General features: G+C 37.2%; 2 protein-coding genes and 1 long non-coding RNA gene across 15 annotated transcripts in view; 2 read left to right on the top strand and 1 right to left on the bottom strand.

Annotated features, from left to right (window-relative positions):
• Positions 1-2,395: 2,395 nt before the first annotated feature.
• LOC121882851 (interferon-induced protein 44-like) lies at positions 2,396-8,059 on the top strand. Of its 2 annotated transcripts, none has more exons than XM_042391312.1 (8): positions 2,396-2,902; positions 3,765-3,806; positions 3,905-3,938; positions 4,132-4,327; positions 6,027-6,185; positions 6,681-6,852; positions 7,082-7,182; positions 7,335-8,059. In XM_042391312.1, the coding sequence occupies exons 1-8, from the start codon at positions 2,821-2,823 to the stop codon at positions 7,500-7,502; spliced, it is 954 nt and encodes a 317-aa protein (XP_042247246.1). In that variant the 5' UTR covers positions 2,396-2,820; the 3' UTR covers positions 7,503-8,059. The 2 variants fall into 2 exon arrangements, with proteins under 2 accessions (XP_042247246.1, XP_042247247.1); XM_042391313.1 differs by having other exon boundaries at positions 2,811-3,258.
• LOC121882855 lies at positions 4,727-15,873 on the bottom strand. Of its 8 annotated transcripts, none has more exons than XR_006092166.1 (7): positions 14,995-15,873; positions 13,748-14,661; positions 13,477-13,565; positions 12,716-13,400; positions 10,276-10,330; positions 6,976-7,126; positions 4,727-6,098 (listed from the first exon to the last, which is right to left on the bottom strand). It is a non-coding gene; the product is annotated as an uncharacterized LOC121882855 (long non-coding RNA). The 8 variants fall into 8 exon arrangements; XR_006092171.1 differs by having other exon boundaries at positions 13,284-13,400; XR_006092167.1 differs by lacking the exon at positions 10,276-10,330.
• LOC121882852 (interferon-induced protein 44-like) overlaps positions 14,551-20,009 on the top strand; it is a 29,069-nt gene continuing 23,610 nt past the window's right edge. For 4 of the 5 annotated variants that reach the window (XR_006092164.1, XM_042391317.1, XM_042391316.1 and 1 more), the window contains exons 1-3: positions 14,551-14,632; positions 16,914-16,955; positions 17,070-17,103. Coding sequence is in view for 4 of the 5 variants with exons in the window: in XM_042391317.1 (XP_042247251.1) it covers positions 14,614-14,632; positions 16,914-16,955; positions 17,070-17,103 (95 nt within the window). In the remaining variant the exon portion in view is untranslated. Of the gene's footprint in view, positions 14,633-16,913; positions 16,956-17,069; positions 17,104-17,203; positions 17,400-18,563; positions 18,711-18,886; positions 19,059-19,261; positions 19,363-20,009 lie in introns of all 5 variants that reach the window. The other variant, XM_042391315.1, reaches the window with a different exon arrangement.

The raw sequence follows: 20,009 nt of genomic DNA, 5'->3' as shown, positions 1-20,009 counted from the left end.
TTTGCCGTTACCTTTTAGCAGGTTTACAGCTCCTGAAAAAGAAACAGAAAGAAGTTACAAGGGCTAAAAAAGTGAGAAATATAAGGTCTCTTTAATACTGTATTCATTCAGAAAAAAAACTAATGAGGAGTAAATTTTGACAGAGTCATATTTTTAGTGGCTAGCCAACTAAATAACAGACAAGCTAATTACTAACACTAACTAACAAGCTAGCAAAGGTAGTTTATCTTCATCAGAGAGGTTTCATAAATGTTGACAACCGACTGTGGAAGTAATTTTAACTCATAATTTTGGTGTTGCCAGTTTGAGCTGAAATGGTCACTTCATTAATTAATTTGTCAATCAACAGCAAATTAATCAGCAACTATTCTGATCATCAATCATTTGAGTTACTTTTCAAGCTAAAATGACAAACATTTGCTGTTACCGGCCTCTTAAATGTGAATATTTTCTGCTGTTCTCTGTTTTATATCATTGTAAATTGAATTTCTTTGAGTTTTGGGTTGTTGGTCGGACAATTTCACATTTCTTTGTATTTCTTTATTACGTCAAATTTACCCCCATACACATTTCATTACCTTGCTGATAAATCTATTAAAAGAAAATAGGAGTTTACAGAAGTCAGGATCATATTTATTTTCAGTTGCTGATTTATGATCTTGGAATAAAACTCAAACTGAACTTCGGTGTGTTTTCAAAATTAAAAACATCTGAATGTCACTGATCCAGACCAGCTGAGGAGCCTCTGGATAATAAAATTATCACAGTTTTTCTTTGTTAACAAATAAAACATGTCTGCATTGAAAACGTCACTGGTCTTCTGATATTATTCTTGAAATCAAACATACTATGTTTTCTTTCAGACTTACACCATATCTACACAGGATACATTCAGGGACTGCATTTGAGTGTTGGTCACCCATGTTTTGGCAGTTGTCAGAGCCCAATACACAATCATTGTAGTTAAAAGAACAGAGGAAAAAAACTTGAAGTGTATAAACGTGCTTTGGGTCGTGGTTACTCTTGTATAACCTTTACATGGCCTTTTTATATAGCTGTATTGATCAAAAGGATAGGTTCACAGATTTTCTTAACATAACAGCCAGGTTCCCAAAAAAAAATTGAAACATGTTTTTTTGGCAGTAATCATTCCTCCTGTTCATACCGGCTATTAAAAGATCCCCTTCAAATGTGCTTTCAGTGTAAGTGATGGAGGCCAAAATCCACAGTGTGTCTACACAATCATTTAAAAGTTGATGTGAAACTTATATGAGGCTTCAGCGGTCTGAGTTAGTCATATCAAGTGGATATCTGACACATTTACAGTCTTTTTAGCCTCAAATTCCCTCTTTGTGTTTCCCTGTTGAGCTGCGGTGGGAGTATAGAAACAAAAAGAGGAACTTTGGCACTAAAAAGACTGTAACGTTGAAAGATATCTACTTGATCCTTTTCATCCGGATGGCTGAAGGTTCATATTAGCATCAGATAAACTTTTATTATTATTTTTTAAATACATTAAATACTTTGACTGTGGATTTTGTCCCCATCACTTACATTGTTTAGTGCATTATGAAGGGATCTTCTAATGGTCAGTATGAACAGGAGGAATGATTACAACGAGGAAAACATGTTTCAATGTTCGTATGGGTACCTGACTGTTGTTTTAAGACAGACTTGAAAAATTTTTTCATCTGTCCTTTAGAACACTCAATTCTTTTATACAGACTTCACAGATTGATTCGCCTCTTTGGTACTGTTTTTAACTCTTTTAAACTTAACATGCTGCTGGAAATGTCATCAGGAGGCACAGCATCATTTTCCATACCTATGCTGATGATACACAGCTTTACATTATTGTCTCCCCCCAGATGACCCAGGGCCAAGTGATGCCCTTTTTAACTGCACTTTAGATATCAAATTATGGATGGCAGAGATTTTTTTTTACAGCTCAACCAGGACAAAACTGAAGTTTACTCAATGTGAAACTCAAGAGTTTCACAACTCTTAAGTTTCACATTTCACTCAATGTGAAACTGCAAGCACGGGCACTAAACCTCTGTCAACACGTGAACAAGAGTAGGTCAAAACCTAGTATAAGGCTGGACCGTGTATGGTCAATGTGTGAAAATGTGGCCAGTTCATTACAGAGATAGTCAGTGGTAGTGTCTATAATGTGAATTCCTGGATGTTGGTCATCTGCAATTTCCTGTAGTGATCCCAGTAATATGTTGTTGTTAAAGTTTACTGAAGTAGCATCACATGACATGGTTAAGCTACATTTCAGTAAAAAAAGGTTATAAATGCGGTTGCAAGAACAATACTTTCCACTCATATCTTGAGATGTTTGATTTGAAAGAGAACTTATTTTAAATCTAATTGTAACTATTCTAATTATCTGTTAACTCCCCCTGCTCTTTCATCTGTTTCTCTTGTTTTTCACTCTGTACTGAGTGTTTTGTCAGAGTAATGGTTATTTGAGGAACTTTAACTGTCACATGTCATTTAAAATCACATTAAATGGCCATTACCAGTTGAATAATTATGTTTTATGTTGTGAAAATGCTGTGTTTAGGTTTAGGGCAGCAGAGAATGTTGATATTTTATTTGTTTATCTGTCTTTTATTTACACATTTTAGCCTGTTTTACTACTCGGTATATCCTTTTCTTCTCTTTTTATTGATTTTTTTTTTTTTTTGCTCACTTCAATACATCTCCTCTTTTGTAGTATTTTATCTTTTTTCACACTTCACTTTTGTCAGGGCTTTTCCATTGGGACTGTCACAAAATCAAAGGCAAGGAACAAACTGAAAGTAACTTTGAATGCCACTCTGTGTGTCAGCCACTCATCCATCTCACCATGACGTCAGCTCATCATTTCCCACAAGCAAGTGTCTCACTGAGGGTAAGCAGAATATTTATTTTCTCTCATTTTAGCTTCATTGGGACATTCGGTTCCCTAAATTCAAGGGAACTGAACTTGTCAAGTTACGTAGTTTCACATGCAAATGTCATTAAGCAAGCATTAACTTTTGACCAAGATGGTCACACTTTTTGACTGACTGTGCTTTACTTTTCTGTATAATGTGTAAATCACACCTTCAAATAGAAAGTTCACAGTAGAGTGTTTGTGGTCTGAAGAGACGTGTACTTCAGTCACATCTCACATTTTTACTTAAAGTGAAATCTGTTTTATTGTGGACATTTCTCCGACAAGTCAGAAGACTCAAGATTCTTTCACTTTGTTCCAGAGCACCACAGGTATGAAGTTTCTATCATCTATGTTGTCAGATTAATGGTAAATTGTGATCTTTGTGCTTGTAAAACAATCGATGAACACAACAGCAAAAGAAAGTATGATCACTGTAAAAACTGACATTCATTCAAGATGAAGTGCTTTTAAGAAGTCTTTTGTTGTTTTGTTATAAGTTTAAGCTTTAGCTCAGTTCAGTTAAACCCTGATTGAATTTAGTTTCATTCAGTATGACAAAAATTTCAGTTTATACAACACGGTTCATTTACTGAATCAGTGAATTCATACTTTGGTATCATATATTAAGACTGGATACACAAATAAGTAACTTTTTTGCTGTTGCAGCGTAATTGCATACGTTTTACAAAAAGTGACTGTATTAATTGTACCCTATATAACACTATATATTTTTAATTTATGACTTTTCTACTTAAGTGTTTAGTCGTTTTGGTTTAAGGCAAAAGCTAAATTGCTTATTTTAACATAAATTCAAAGTAAATGTTTTTCTTTCCAGCAATGGGAGCAAAACAGTCTAAACAGTCTGCTTCACCTTCAAGTAAGAATACTTACAAATTGATAGTTACCATTCAATGAAAATCACATGTTGTAACATGGTGTCAACATTATTTCTATTATATGTCTTGTACTTGTCAGTTCTTGACAAACCATGGAGATCGATAAACTGGGGGTGAGTGTCTGCTTCCTGAAAGTAAACTTTTTAAAACATTTGTCACACAAAGCTGAACAGTACAAAATGACTTATTGTTGTAGATTTATTTATCTGTTTCTTATTTCCTCTTTCAGTAACACTTTGATTAACTACCCTGTTATTTGTGTTATTTTAGTCTTAAATTTGATGTAATCCTTCTTTCTCTGAGCAGAGGCAAACACAACTTTCTGCAGCATGCGAACAACTACAACCCTCAGACTGATGGTCAGCAGCTCAGGATTCTTCTTCATGGGCCGGTCGGAGCTGGAAAGTCCAGCTTCATCAACTCTGTTCAAAGTGTCTTAGAAGGCAGAATATGCAAAAAGGCCTTTGCAGACAACATGGCACAAGGCTGTTTCACCAAAAAGGTATGGATAAAGTTTGATTGTGTTGATATAGTGAGTGAGAAATCATCCTGAATTTATCTAATGTAAAACTTTTAAAACTTACAAAGCTTGTATGGAACATGACAAAGTTCCAAATTAATAGTTTATGGTCACCAATTCTTTTTAAAGCACTACTGACTTCCTAAAACCTCTCTAACTTACTTACTTTATTAGCGTCAGTCTTGGCACAGGTAATGATCAGATGTTGTTTGATGGTTTGCTAGAGGTTTTGAGCTGCGACTGCATAATTCAAAAGGGGATATTCACTCTAAAACTGAACAGTTTTGTTTGGGGAACTGAAATCTTTTATTTATGCTGCGTTCCATCTTCATTTACCCTGACCCACTAACATCTATACTGATGCTTACACCGCTGCAGAAATCTCACAAGTGTTACCTTTATTATAATACCAAGATTATTCATATAGACCTTGTAGTTGCAGAAATTTACCAAATGTATATTCATTTTGGGTATGTCATGTTCGAGCAGGTCAAGTCAAATCAGTCAAGTTCATTTATAAAGCAGATTTTAAAACAACCAGAGTTGACCAACGTGCTGTACAATAAAATAACAACAGTAAATTAAATCAACATTACAAGGTAACAGAAAAAAAGAAAAAAGGAGAGATGATATAACAATACTATCTCATATGCAAACAAACAAAGAACAAATAATAGTAAAACATAAAGCTTTAAAGACACTCAAAGGGCTGAGAGAACATGTGGGTCTTAAGTTTAGCCTTGAAAGTGTTTACAGAAGGGGAACCCTTAATTTCAAAAGGTAGCAGGGGCCTGAGACGAGGCCTGGGGATTTAGGATGCTCGCTGGCAGTAAAGATACTTTTACAGTGAACTGAGTGGTTTCTGCTGCAGCACAGAGATTGGTCACATACATCACACACAACAGTCTATGGTCCATAATAAAACATTGCAGAATGCCACAACTTGCCTGTCTTTAGTTAGCAGAGCACAAAGAATTCTCCAAAATCACAAATCATTTTTTGTGTATTTTGCCTCTTTTACCTCTCTGTAGTATTAAAGTGCCAAAAATGAAGTAACGCCTGCAAGCTAGTTCATGCAGCTCAACTTGAGCTGTCACTCCACCCACATGCCATACTCCCCTCTCTGAAAGATATATTCAACACACCTTTATAATCATGGCAGCGTATTTAAGCCGTCGATGCTCTGCCCACACTTCGAGGCATGTCTGCTGCAACACTGCTCACACAGGCTATGCTGTAGCTTGCTGCACTCCTGTTGCTTCTGTTGCTGCCATTCATATAACATTTCAAAGTCCCCACCTCCACCCAGCATCCACCTATAGGCTCTGAGTCTCTCTTCCCCTTGAGGGGGAAGTTAGTGTCATCACTTCCCACTCCTCGCTATGTGAGATCAATGTTTCTTTGTGGGGAACAATGAGGTCAGAGCCTAGAGACCAAACACTAATGCTGTACATATTCTACATTTAAATAATAATGTACTCCAGGTGAGTGAGCTGACTGAACTATGACTACAGAGAGGCCGGAGGAGCCAATGTGTTCACAGTTCAGGATGGTCAGTTGAATAGTGAGGAAAGTGGAATAGGACAGTAAATAATAAATAAAGCTCTGAACAGAAGCACCTGCAGAAGCATAAGACGGTACAGGCAACAGAATAACTACATTCTTCTCCACATTTTCACAGTACACAACCTACAAGATCCAAAAAGGAACCCGAAACATATTTTACCCATTTGTCTTCAATGACATGGTGGGCCTGAAATGCAGGAACAGGAGAGACAGAAGAATCCATGTGAAAGATGTCAAACGGATTCTTAAGGGACATGTACAAGACGGCTACACGGTACAGTTACTGCATTTTTAAACTGACAATATTTAGTAAGTTGTTTACAGTAATTAAGTTTGTCTTATTATATATATATATATATATATATATATATATATATATATATATATATATATATATATATATATATATATATGTGTGTGTGTGTGTATATATATATATATATATGTGTGTATATATATATGTGTATATATATGTATATATATGTGTATATATATATATATATATATATATATATATATATATATATATATATATGTATATGTATATATACATATACATATATATATATATATATATATATATACACATATACATATATATATGTGTGTGTGTGTGTGTGTGTATATATATATATATATATATATATATATATATATATATATATATATATATACACACATATACATATATATATACACATATATATTATACATATATTATGATCCTATCAAGTGTGATCTTTTAACTAGATTTGACTTTTTTTTCTAGTTCAATCCTGAATCTAAGTTGTCAAAGGAAGATCGTTACTACAACGGATCCCCAAGTGCCAACGACAAAGTGCATGTTCTGGTCTATGTTTTTGATGCCAACACTGTATCGCTGATGAATAATGACATTAAGGAAACAATACTTGATATCAGAGACGAAGCCAATGAACTGGGTGAGAGCAGAAATCCTCATGTTTTTTTTTATTTTGCACATTGGGATTCACCAGCTAACTGCTTGGAAAAACATCAAGTAATAAAAGTGATATTACACTCAAATAAATGAATTAAACACTCACCTCCATTAGTTTTGAGTGTAGTTCCCTCAGTCATCAGCTGTGGTCAGTTTGGATAAATGTCAGTTGCGTTGGGTTCACTTTTCAGTTTTGTGTTTCCTCCTGGCAGGGATTCCTCAAGTGGCCGTTTTCACCAAAATTGATGAGGCCTGTCCTGAAATCAACCAAGACTTAAAGAATGTCTACAAGAGCACAATACTACAGGAAAAGGTATATTTTGATTAGTAATTTAATGAGTTTACACTGATATGAAAAATAATTTAATACTGTAAAAATATTTTCAGTATGAGAGCACAAAGTCCTTATTTTCTCTCAACTCTAAGCTGTAAAACGTGAACTGAGATGTGATTTTTAAAATGTAGATGGAGCAGTTCAGTGCGACTGTGGGTATTCCAATGAACTGCATCTTCCCTGTGAAGAACTACCATGATGAAATCAGCCTCAACAATGACGCCGACATTCTCATCCTGAGCTCCTTGAAAAGCATCATCGACGATGGGAATGATTTTCTGAATGAGATGCATGTTTAGACTAGGGGTGTTGTGATATACCGGTATTGATGATAACTGTGAAACAATGAAAACAATGAAATTAAACAACAATGAAATACTGATATCATGATAATAATACACATAAAATTATATCTTGTAAATAATACAGTGCCTCTTAAAACCCCTTAACGTTCCGACGCGCTGCGACACATTTTCTAAGCTAAGATTCTTGTGATTTGATTTATGCAAACCATTTCAAGATACAATCACAACAGCAGTTACAATCAATGCCTCTGTCAGGCCACCAATAAACAAACAATTACAAAATTCATGCTACCCACCCATAGACTGTATATAAATCATGGATGTATAATAAGAGCTGGATAGTGCGCCGCCACTCAGACTTGCAGCCAATTTTTACTAGTGGTCATTCGCAGTATTGCAGCAAAAAATCCCCCTGCAGCCCAAAAAGCATTTTCCCATAGACCACCACTGTAATGGAGAAGTCTGTAAAACTCTTGACAGGACACCTCAAACTGCAAACAATTTCAATTATGACTCTTTCTATTATGAACTTTTGTTCCATTGAGGTTTTATATTTGTAAAACTTTTTTGTGAGCAGAGAAAAGTGATTTTAAAATAGTAACTAAGTAAGCAAGCTTTTATTTATATAGCACTTTTTAAAACACACAGTTACAAAGCGCTTCACAGACACATACACATGCAAAATTGAAACAGATAGATTAATAAAATAGACAAACATGGTACAGAGAGAAATCAACCAAAATTAAATAAAACAGGACATGGGAACAAGAAGGGAGGTCTATAGAAAGGCTTGCTGATATAAATGGGTTTTGAGGCGTCGTTTAAAACAGTCCAAGGATTCAGCCGATCTAACAGATTGTGGAAGATGATTCCACAGAGTTGGGGCTAAGCATGCAAGTGTGCGGTCACCTTTTGAGTTGCGGTTTGTGCGGGGGATAGATAGAAGGCCAAGATTTGAGGATCGAAGAGGTCATGAAGTGGAATGGGGAACAAGTAGCTCAGAAATGTAGCTAGGAGTGCTTTATATGTAATCAGCAGGCAGGATCTTGTAGTTTATTCTGAATTTTAACAGAAGCCAATGGAGGGATGCAAAGACAGGGGTAATGTAGGACCTACGGTCAGTTCTGGTTAGAAGTCTAGTTGCTGTATTTTGGATTAACGTTTTAGAGAAGACTGACTGAGGCAGGTGTCGAGGGAGTTACAGTAGTCTAACCTGGAGAAAATGAATGTGTGGATTAATTGTTCAAGAACAGTAGGGGGCAATATAGATCTGATTTTTGCAATGTTTCTTAACTGAAGAAAACAGGACTGGACAAGCTTATTAGCATGATGGCCAAATGTCATATACTGGTCGAAGATGATACCGAGATTCTTAGCAGTGGATTTAGTGTTGGGGTGAAGTGGGCCAATAAACTGAGTAGCAGCAGTGACAAAGGTTTCAGGACCAATTAACAGAACTCCCGCTTTGTCAGGGTTTAAGATGGAGAAATTTCAGGTCATCCACTCTTTGGTAGCAGCTAAACAATCATGGAGGATGATATGCAGTGAAATGACATTTCATCAAAGCGGCTGAACAACTGACCCAGAGGGAGCATGTACAATGAAAACAGGATTGGCCTAAGGACGGAACCCTGAGGGACTCCACACTGGAGGGGAGCTAAGGAGGATACATGATTATTAACACAGACATTAAAAAATCTATTTGTTAAGTATGAATGAAACCAGTTTAAAGCTGTACCAGAAATTCCCACCCAGTTATGCAATCGATCAAGTAGGATGGTATGGTCGATGGTATCAAATACAGCAGTTAAGTCAGTAGAATGAGAATGGAGTATTCACCTTTGCATTCACCAATCCGTGACGTCATCACAATGTAAGGTCTATGGGCTGAGCGGGAACTCGTGGGCAGGGCCAGTGGGGGAAACATTACTGTGCATATTCAGTGGGCCGCACAACGCGGAAGTAAACCCGGAAGCTAGAAACTTTTTTGGTGTATGTGCCACCCAAGCAATTCCTATAGGAGTGAGTGGGCGCCATTTTTAGTCCGGTATTCAGCTCTTATAATACATCCATGATATAAGTATGGACAACGCATCTCTACTTCCCACTGCTATGCAAAAGTGAAGCCATAATATCTCCTTTTCAGCTGCCATTTTCCTTGTGTGACGTCATTTGGAGCCAGAGTCTGTGCAGTAGAGTCCGGCCATCCCGCTGCCTGACAGAGGTTTGAGAGCAATAACGTCAAATAACTAATTAAAAAGAAACTTATCCGAAAAATGAGCACATGAACATACATCATCAACGACCTAAAATGACAGAAACCATCTTTGGGAAAAATGTATTTGACGTGTATGTTGATTTTTGAGTTTGGCTCATGTCCCATCCACTAACATGGAGGGGGAGGGACTTATGTCCTATATTGCAGCCAGCCACCAGGGAGAGTTCAAGATGTTTTGGCTTCACTATTTTGGGAGCTGTCATGATGTCCATCTTTATATATAGTCAATGTACTCACCTATGAAGCCTCATATTACTCCACTGACTGATACAACTGAGACAAAAATGGTCTTGTTACATTGACAAAGGTCCAGTCGATCCAATCCAGTAAAATATTTAGTCCACAACACATTATCACATCCATAAATAGACTGTTGCATCATTTCAAATTAGCCAGCAGATATCCTAATCTTCCAATGTATTCTCCATCAAACGTTATCATGTTAACATTACCCACATCTTGGTATCAAAATGGTGGCTGCACTCTCACCTTTCGATTGACACCTCACTTGACCCAATAGAAGCTTCCATGTCCTGTCCACAGCCTACAAAAGCCAACGACAGTCCGTGTTGAAAGGAGGTTCCTGCCCCTCTTCTTTCGCGTAAAGAGCAAGCCGATAGGAACAGAGTGTGCAGATGACTGGTGCTTCAAATAGCCAATGAAATTGCTAAAATAACCATGTGTTGCTTTATTGTTTTACTTTTTATACAACCACAACACGGAAATTATGTAAATATAACTAGTTTGCTGTGATTTACCTTTTATATGAACTGCTTTTCCACTATAGCACTTGTTTTGACTCTTTTATATGCACAAAGTTTAGTTTCATCAGGGGAACAAAGCACTATAATTTGTTAATGCTTCAGTTACTCTGAAGCAGGGGTTATTCAGTGTCTCTAAACAGCCTTCCTTTATTTGCAAGACGCCTAGACATACCCTTAGAAAAACATGTAAAATATTCATTTTCTGTGGTATTGTTATTAAATTTGAACTTGGACCAGGTAAGGCTCCGTGCTGTTGTCCCATTGTGTTTCCCAGCTAATAAGTCACAGCTTACAGGTCATCTGCAGTGATCTGTTTGCAAAAAATTAAAAACCTTATATTTCAGTGTGTTCAAACTTCTTTCAAACTATGTACAGTTATGGTTACCGACTTTCTTTCCACCTCTCTACACTTGTATTTTGAGTGTAATTCATTTGCCAAAAAAGAGGCAAAACACACAATAAACAAAGTTAAATATGATTTGACTGATAGCATTTTTGTTTTTCAAATTTCCTATAGATATTGAGATAATATTGTGAATTGTTTTGGCCACGATAATCGTGTTGTTAAAATCTGATATCGTGACAGCCCTTATTTAGACATGTGCTTGAAGAACAACTGAATTTCCCAGTTTGCAGATGGCATTCTGTGACATTCAACAGGAGAACAGAATCTATTTTTGCATATTTTTTAAGATATACTGCAGATAGCAATTTGCTGTATTGGCTCATGTTATTTGTCCAAATGCTCAAACCATCAGAATGTTAATTTAAGGGGGGGGATCTAGTGGGGATCCCAAAGTTTCCAAAGAAGCAGAAAATGATATAAACACAGGACATCTAGAATATTTCCCTTTGGAGTCATGATGCAGCCATAAGTAGTCCTTGAGAGTCTTTGAGTTTGTACATTTTACTCATAGCTTAAATAAAGAGTTGGAACAAGCAGATACAGAGAAGACTGGCTTCTGCCCTCGTGCCCCATCTATAACTCTGCTGTTTGAACCTTCTGCATAAATATTATTTATTGTACTATGTTCTATGGATGTATGTGGTATTATGGCTCTAAAATCTACGGATGTGTCCACTAATGTAGTCTGTGATATGCGGTTGAAAGATTCAGAAAACGGTAGCTAAGTGGACCTTGTGGTTTGTTTGTTATTTTATAACAAAGTAAAGTAGAATTGTGTTTCCCCTTTTTTTAAAAGATGTTTAATGTTTATACATTATTGTCCAGTCACATCTGAAGGTTCAACTGTTAGAGTCTAAAGTCATTTCTGCAGTTGTCAAGGCAGCACATACCTCACTTTCATACCTTAAAGGCCCCACATATTCAGATTACGGTGGGGTGTGCAGTACTATTTTACAAATACCAAAGTGAAGCCTTACATTTTGCTCTGATCCGAAGTCTGTTATAACCTGTGTGTTACAATATCATTTACATTGATGAGTGGTTAAAGATGACTTTAAAAAGGGAAAATACTCCTCTGAAGTAGGGTTGCTAAAATTTGGAGTTTTATTTTATTTTGTAACTAACCAGGACTCTGTGCTCCAGTTGGATCCACACAGGGAGTCGGGGGCTAACGTTAGCTGGGAGGCTAGCTGGCTGTGCTTCCCTCCAGTCATGCTGCGGCTAACGTTCCGCTAGCCTCTCAGCTAACGTTAGCCCCGGCTCTCCATGTGGATCCAACTGGAGCCCCGAGCCCCGGTTTGTTATTCAGGTTAAAGTGGGAAGAAGCAGCAGGTCTGTCGGGCAGCTGAGTGAAGTGGAGCCTTGCGGAGGAAGCACCGGGACCGTCAGGGAGAAACAGTCCGTCAAAGGAAGCACAGTCAGGCAGCGGAGGAGAGGGCGACATATCGGCCTCTCATAATCGGCAGAATTCACCTATGCCAATATTTCATTTTAGAGCTTTTATCGGCCAATACCGATGATGTGCCGATAATAGTAATAGCAATTTATTAATGTAAGCCCCCCCGACAATATCATCGTTCATTGCAATGTTTCACTGTGGACGTCGTCATATGCCAATTCTGTAGACATCGCCCAACCCTAATACTGAGAGGTGTTTCTAATGTTTTGCCTTGTCCGACTTTTATCAATTAAGTTTGGGCTGCTGTGTTAGACTGTATTACTTTTAGTCATACTCATTCTTTGATCATCACATATTTACCTGCTGTACATCCCAAGGAAGGCGAACCCAGTGTGCTTTGGCGCAAAGTGCAGGATGAGGGAGTGTAATGCCTCCAGAGAAAAGGTCTGATGCTGTGGGGACAATTGCCGAATATCCTTCACCAGTGCTGTCCTAGTATATAACCCAGAGTGTGCTAAGAATTGCTTGTGTTGTTATTTTATAAAAGAGAATATCTGGTTTTCCAGCCCAACAGCTTTTTTCAAGATAAAGAGTAAAAAATCATGAACAAGGTGTTATACAAATCACAACAGATTGTGATCATACAATCATGCCTGTTTCAGAACAAAAAAACATAACGCTAAAAAAGAAAATGTAATTATAAACAACCCCCAACCTAAACAAAATTACCTCTATCAAGATACATACTTTTACCAATATGCCAAATGTCCAAGAAATGGCTTGTTCCTATTGGACACAACTCCTCCCACACCCACTTAGCTACGTAAAGCATGGGACACATTAATCATAAGAAAATGTAGTTTTAGCTGTAAATATTGTCAGTGCCAAGATTTTGTGGGTGTACATATCTGTTGTTGCGTGTCTTTACCTGCCGATTTCTGTCTGTGATGAGGGCTGACACTTGCATCTGCTGCTCCTTAAGAAATTCTATGCTGCGCTTCAGACCTTCTACCTCACACCAGGTGCTACTTGGGACCTCTGAGCTCTGTAAAAAACATTCAGTCATATCACTAACTGTGTTATCAGACAACTGATTTGTGTGTCTGATCATGTTAACTTACCTGGACAAGTTGAAGATCCAAAACCTTGTTAATTCTGTCCTAAATCAAAGAGTAGGCGCCGTGTTTGGCAGAATGACCAGGAGTCTGACCTATGAATGTCAAAAACAGTTTGATTAGTTTATTTAACAGGGGTCATGCAAAACACAAAGTTCACTATATAGCTAATTTACATCTGTGGTCAAACATTAAAGTACAAAAAGTGATACATTAAACTATATCATATTGTTTTGACCTGTTTTCTATATCACTGATACAAGCTGAAGTGTACTACCTGCAGTCACCAGAGAGGATCAGCCCACCCCCCATCTCATTCAGATCTCTGACAATCCCTGCCTGTTCATTCTGCCAGGCCTGCACGATGGTAGGAATTGTGTAAAGTCGTTGATGGCAGAAGAAGGTGCTGGCACTGATGCACTGAAGCCCAAACAGCTTCAGCATTCTTATGGTCTGGGTAGCCATGCAATCCGAAAAGAAGATGGCACCACACAATAAGAGGTTGCAGGCAGGCATGTTTCGGTGTAGCATTGGCTGGTTCTACCAATAACGCTCATGCCAACATGTTGCACAGACCTAAGAGATGTATATGACAGGCAAACAATTACCAGTCTATACCACAAGAATAATAAAGTATATAAATAGATTAAAACAAAACAAAACAAAAAATTAATAAAAATTAACATACAGGTCATGAACTTCCTTTTTATATCAGAATTCACAAATATCCTATTACTTGCTTCATTTTTACACAAGTTCCCTCCTGCTGTTCTATGTTTCCCTGGGTTTCTCCACAACAGCAAGGGCAAATGTTAAACAAGGACATCAACTGGCTTTGGCACACAATGAACTTGTCAGCAGCAATGAAAAAAGAAAAAGTTATTATTTCTGACTATGACAAAATTTGCTGACACATAATCTATCTAATCTAAACTAAAAGAAGAAGTCTTACTTGAGGTCAGGGGGAGATTCCTGAGGTGGCTCTTTTGACAGTTCCCTGTCAGATGACTCACTCATTAGATATAAGAGTAATGTTACACTACCTGATGAATGACGTTAAGGCTTGAGGTTACACTGTGAGCCAAAGTGAAGCACAGATGGTTGAGGAGCCAGTGGAGAGAATGCCTCTTCCTCTGGGTCTACATGCACTGCAGCACTGGTGGTAGGTGCATCTGTAGTAACTCCCAAATCCTTGTAACACACCAACATTACACCACATGAAAATAAATTACAAATTTATTAGATGTACAAACAAAGTCACCAAGCTGTAACTAGACTTCAGGGTTATAATGTTAGCAAACTAAGGTTAGCAATTATGCCTTCTCAAAAACAGTGCAGTATATTAACAAAATACATTGCTAATGCTAGCTAACATTAGCCATTGTGCCTTATTAGCTCAGGGGGTTTACAAGCTAGCTAAGTTGCCTTACAACAATCAACATGCATCACACGTCGTGTCTCATTATTTAAAATCATTATTTTGACAAATTTGGAAGTTAGCGAACATTAGAAAACAATACTTACGGTGCACAGTTAACTTTTTCGTCGAGCTGAATCTCTGACGGATCCGTGACCATTAGGCCCGCCGGCGGCAGAACCAGAAGCTGCTGATGATGGCCACTACTAGCTACTGAAAACAGACCAACTCACCATACCACGACTGCTCAGACTTACTACCACCTACAACTGCTCACTAAGCTAAGGCAGAGCTGAGGAGACCGACTCCCTCCTGTTACGTAATAGGACGCAATGTTCGAAAAAAGCGTTTTTAGGAGCTTTGCTCAAAACGGCCACTTTTTCCTCTGAATACATGCCCTTATGTCTTGTAAAACATATTAAATCCTGCATTAAATTTTCACATGGTCATTTTCACAAAAGGTTAAGTATAAACTTTGTAAAAACTTTAACCCGCAATTTGCTCTTGAAGTCCCTTTTTTCAAGTCATTAACACTACTGATATAATCCCACCTCTGACCACAATGTGGGTTGCAATGGCAGAGTGGTGCTGTCCGTATTTCCGCTCATTGACGGACAGAAGAAGACACAAATCAACGTTGTTGTTTATAGGCTGTTTAGGCTGTTTTAGTGCAGGCCCCCCTCCTGATAAGCCCACTGTTCTGATTAGCCATCTTGTTTTTAAAAATCAAACTTGAGCTCAGAGTTTTACTGTAACTGTTTTCTTCTCCAACCATGGGAGCAGAACAATCTATATCTAAAACACCCCCACCAACTCCATGCAAGATTGTTTAAAAAAATCATAGTTTTCATCCGTAGAAAATTACATGTTGTTGAATGATGACTGTAATTTTTCATGATCTTTTGTCTTACATGAGCACATGTCATGTCTATAGAGGGCAATAAATGGGGGTTGAAGTTTGGGTTTGCCTATGTCATTGATGTGAACAACATTGTTGTCTGTGATATCTGAGCATCAAATATAACATTTAAACTGCTTGTGAAATTGCAAGAGAATTTAAAAAAAAAAAGAGAACGAGCAGTTAGCAGCACAGTGCATTAAAGTGCATTTAAAGAGAAAAATAAGGAACAAGAAAAGAAAAGTAAGCAGATCAGTTCAGAAAAAGACAAATCATCAAACATCCTGATGAAAATGAAAATGAAAATGCAGTTTGTGGTCTGAAGAGAACAAGGTGAACAAATACAAGGATGGGAGGATAGTTTATTATGTTAATTACTGTACTGACATTACAGGAGACTATATAAATTACTATGCTTAGTCCAAGGCTCACTTTCAGTCTTTCACTTGGTTCCAGCAGGACAACAACAACAACAATACAGGTACAAGGTTTCAATCAAACTTATCCTCAAAGGTGCAATGACTTGTTTCCTGTGATTATTAATCTGTTTTATGTTTGTTTTAAATATCAATATTGTGCTTATTGCTAAATAGAAAAACTAAACAAAATATGATCATTGTAAGAACAACGTGACAACATGTATTTTAAAAAGCTTTATAATTTTGAGATTTGGGTCTATTTAGTGCAATTTACTTTAGTTTGATTCATTTAAAGTCTGGTTTTTGGTAATTTCTTGTCTTAGTTAATCATTTTTCTGATAATGAATAATTTAGATGTGTTTTATTCAGTGTCACTCAATATGACAGTTAATAAAACTGATCACATTTTGTACACTGATTTAGTTTATTAATTTGTACTATGATTTTTGATGGTTTGAATCAACTTTGAACCTGCAGCTACATTCTAAGTTTTTCAATAATGTGACTTTTTATATCTCATTTGCACTGAAAATTACACTAAATCACTTTCGATTTACGTACAGAAAGACCTAATATGCTGTTGCAGCATATTAGTAATATTTATCATTATTAATTTATTTTTCCCACCAAAGTGTAGCTTTACAGCTAAACCTAAATACTTTCTTCAAAGATGAGTTTAAAACTTTTTGTGTGACTGTTTACTCTCCAGCTATGGGATCAAAAGGCTCTAAATCACCTGAGCCGTCTCCATGTAAGACTATTTTTTAAAATTTTTAAATTCAAAGAAAATTGCTCATTGCTGCATGATGAAGGTATTTCTTCATAATCTTTTGTCTTATGTGAACTTGTGTCCTGTATTTGTCAGTTCTCGACACACCATGGAGAGAAATAAACTGGAGGTGAGTGTGTCTCCACCTTCGCAGCACAAACTGCACAAATTAACTCTGTAAAACTGCACTTAAGTTTAAACTCTAATGTGATGTTTCCTTCTCTGAGCAGTAACAAAAAGAGTGCTCTGCAGTATGTGAAGAACTACAAACCTCACATCGAAGGTCGGCAGCTCAGGATTCTTCTTTATGGACCAGTTGGAGCTGGAAAGTCCAGCTTCATCAACTCTGTTAAAAGTGTCTTAAAAGGCAGAATGTGCGCACTGGCCTTGGTGGATAACATCTCTGGTGACTCTTTCACCAAAACGGTATGAAGCAAGTTTGATTGTGTTGATAAAGTAAGAAAACATCTGAAATGTAGTCATATAAAAACATCACAAACCCTTATGAAAATCAATTGAGCCTCTTGGCTCCTTATTATAGTGCTGATAATAATAGTATTCCTAACAATAATAAGATGTATTCGTAATATTATTTAATTATTATTAAAGTCAGTAAAATGGACAGAGAAATCAAACTTTGCATCATATGCAAGACAACAATAGAACAATCCAACAATGCAACTATTACTCAGAAAGGTCAGTCTATAAAAATGTGCAGCAGTGAAAATGCTGCTGCGAATAAAGTGTTAAGGGTCCTAAATCTACAGCAAGCTTTGACTGCTGCAGCAGTGACAGAAACCCACTGACTTCCTGTTTATGAACTGAATGTCCTAAACTGTTATCAAAGCATAAAATCATACATATCATCTGCTGACACACAAAGTTATTCTTCTGCCTCTGTGATGACGCTCTGGTTAAGTGTAGGCAACTAAAACAGCTTCAGTTAAAAAGAAAGAGAACGTAGGAAAGAGTGGGTCTGTAAAGCACAGTTTCATACGTCCATCCATCCACCCGACTTATCAGTGGTAAATAACTTGCAGCTGAGCACAAGCAGTGGACCGTCTGGAGACCTATGTCCACTGGAGGCCACTTGTCAGGAAAAATATTTTAGGTTCTTGAACAAATGATCAGTATTGTCATTTTTTGTTGAGATCAGACTTACTCTTCCACACTTCATATCAAGTTATTTAACGCTTGTTACTCAGGTCTGAATCTCCAAATTGAACAGTGCCACCACACCATTTGTCTGTTGTCTGTACCATGGAAGAGGACCCGCTCCCTATGTAGATATAAAGGGCTCACTCTAAGCTAACGGAAACACAATGATTTTTAGTTTCAAGTGATTATGAACTAATAAAAACATACTTATGAATATCATATTCCATTTTAGTAGATCCCCTAAATCTTACACACTGATCCTTTAAACCCTAAAAATATGAACTAACAAAACTAAACTGATTAATCAGACAGTGTGTGGTAAAACCTAATTAATCTAATACTGTTTGCTATATGGTAGCTGGGTGTTGATGTGTCTATTCTTACTCTCTACTGATCACAATAACTGCTCTTTTCTCCATTTCTGGTTGACAGTACACAACCTACAAGATGGAAGAGGAAAACCCGAATACCTTTTACCCTTTTGTCTTCAATGACATCATGGGCCTAGACTCAATAAGAGGTGTCCTTGTGGACGACATTAAACTGGCTTTGATGGGACGTGTGAAGGAGAATTACAAGGTATAGTCACTGCAAACACTGGAGATATTAATCAGCGTAATTAACAAGATTATTTTGAATTACAGTATCAGTCAAAAGTTTGGACACACTTTTGACTGGTACTGTATATATTTATTATATTTGATTATATGTATTGCAGCTGTCATCATTCAGGTGGATTTAACTTTGTTTTCCAGTTCAATCCTGTATCTAAGTTGTCAGAGGGCGACCAATTCTACAACTCCACAGTAAATCCCAACGATACAGTGGATGTCCTGGTTTTTGTCATTCCTGCCGACACAGCACGTAACATGAGAGATGAAACTGTGCAGAAGATTCGGGAAATCAGGATAGCAGCCAGTCGGCTAGGTGAGAGCATAAATCAGTACTTCTACGTGTAGGATGATACTTGAAAAACACCGTCTTAATGTGGTACCAAACATTTTTAAAAACTCACTTCCTGTATGTTTGTTTGTAATTTCCTTCATCACAGAGAACAACAGCTGTAGTCAGTTTATGTTTATTTATCTCGGTTATGGGACTCATTAGTTTTCCGTCTGTTGTCCTGGCAGGGATTCCTCAAGTGGCCATTCTCACCAAAATTGATCAGACCTGTCCTGAGATCAAAGAAGATTTAGAGATAGTCTACAAGTCCGCCGGTGTGAAGGAGGAGGTACATTAAATTAAATTTAAAAAAACAATTTTGGTGCTGTTAGCCGACCAGAAATGACATTGTCAACACTTTTAGTTTCACAGTAAACTGCCTTAACTTTAAAGGATAAGGCTGTGATTTTCTATATTTTTGTTATTGTTAACAAATCTCATGTTTGGAGCCAAACCAACAATGAATTGATCCACTAACAAGTATTGTGTGTGTATCCAAAGCCTGATGTAACTTATACTTCCATTGTTGTCCAGAAACTACTAAAAACACATCAATGAGCCAAACCGCTGCACTGGGTGACATGTTCCTTCATTATGAAGACGATGGCAACTGTAGTTTGTCCCCGGAGAGGATGCCATACAAGGCACACTGAGCATGTGCGGGAACGCGGTTCTGCTCACAGCTTCATTAGCTTGTTGTACTACATATCACAACCTGCAGATTTTAACTCTCAGGAAAGACGTTCCTTGTGTGGCAGATGCCACTGAGCATGTGCAGGAATGCACAACCTCTTGACTTTGTACTACAACTTCAGTAAACAATTTTAACAGTTTCTTGACAACAATGGAGGTCTACAACAGAGAGGAATAAAATATCAGGCTTTGGATGCACACACAATACTTGTTAGTAGATCATTAATCACCAGCCATATTCTT

The sequence above is a fragment of the Thunnus maccoyii genome, chromosome 17 (assembly GCF_910596095.1).
Source record: "Thunnus maccoyii chromosome 17, fThuMac1.1, whole genome shotgun sequence".
NCBI classification, from domain to species: domain Eukaryota; kingdom Metazoa; phylum Chordata; class Actinopteri; order Scombriformes; family Scombridae; genus Thunnus; species Thunnus maccoyii.
The sequence above is the reverse complement of the archived record's forward strand: the minus strand, read 5'-3'. Positions and strand labels throughout refer to the sequence as shown.

What these genes read in the sequence shown, in the direction of transcription:
- LOC121882851 (XM_042391312.1), top strand. Translation starts at nt 2,821, where the DNA reads ATGCCACTCTGTGTGTCAGCCACTCATCCATCTCACCATGACGTCAGC. An exon ending in ACAGTCTGCTTCACCTTCAA is followed by an intron (nt 3,807 to 3,904) that starts GTAAGAATACTT and finishes TGTACTTGTCAG; the next exon opens with TTCTTGACAAACCATGGAGA. An exon ending in ATGTACAAGACGGCTACACG is followed by an intron (nt 6,186 to 6,680) that starts GTACAGTTACTG and finishes TTTTTTTTCTAG; the next exon opens with TTCAATCCTGAATCTAAGTT.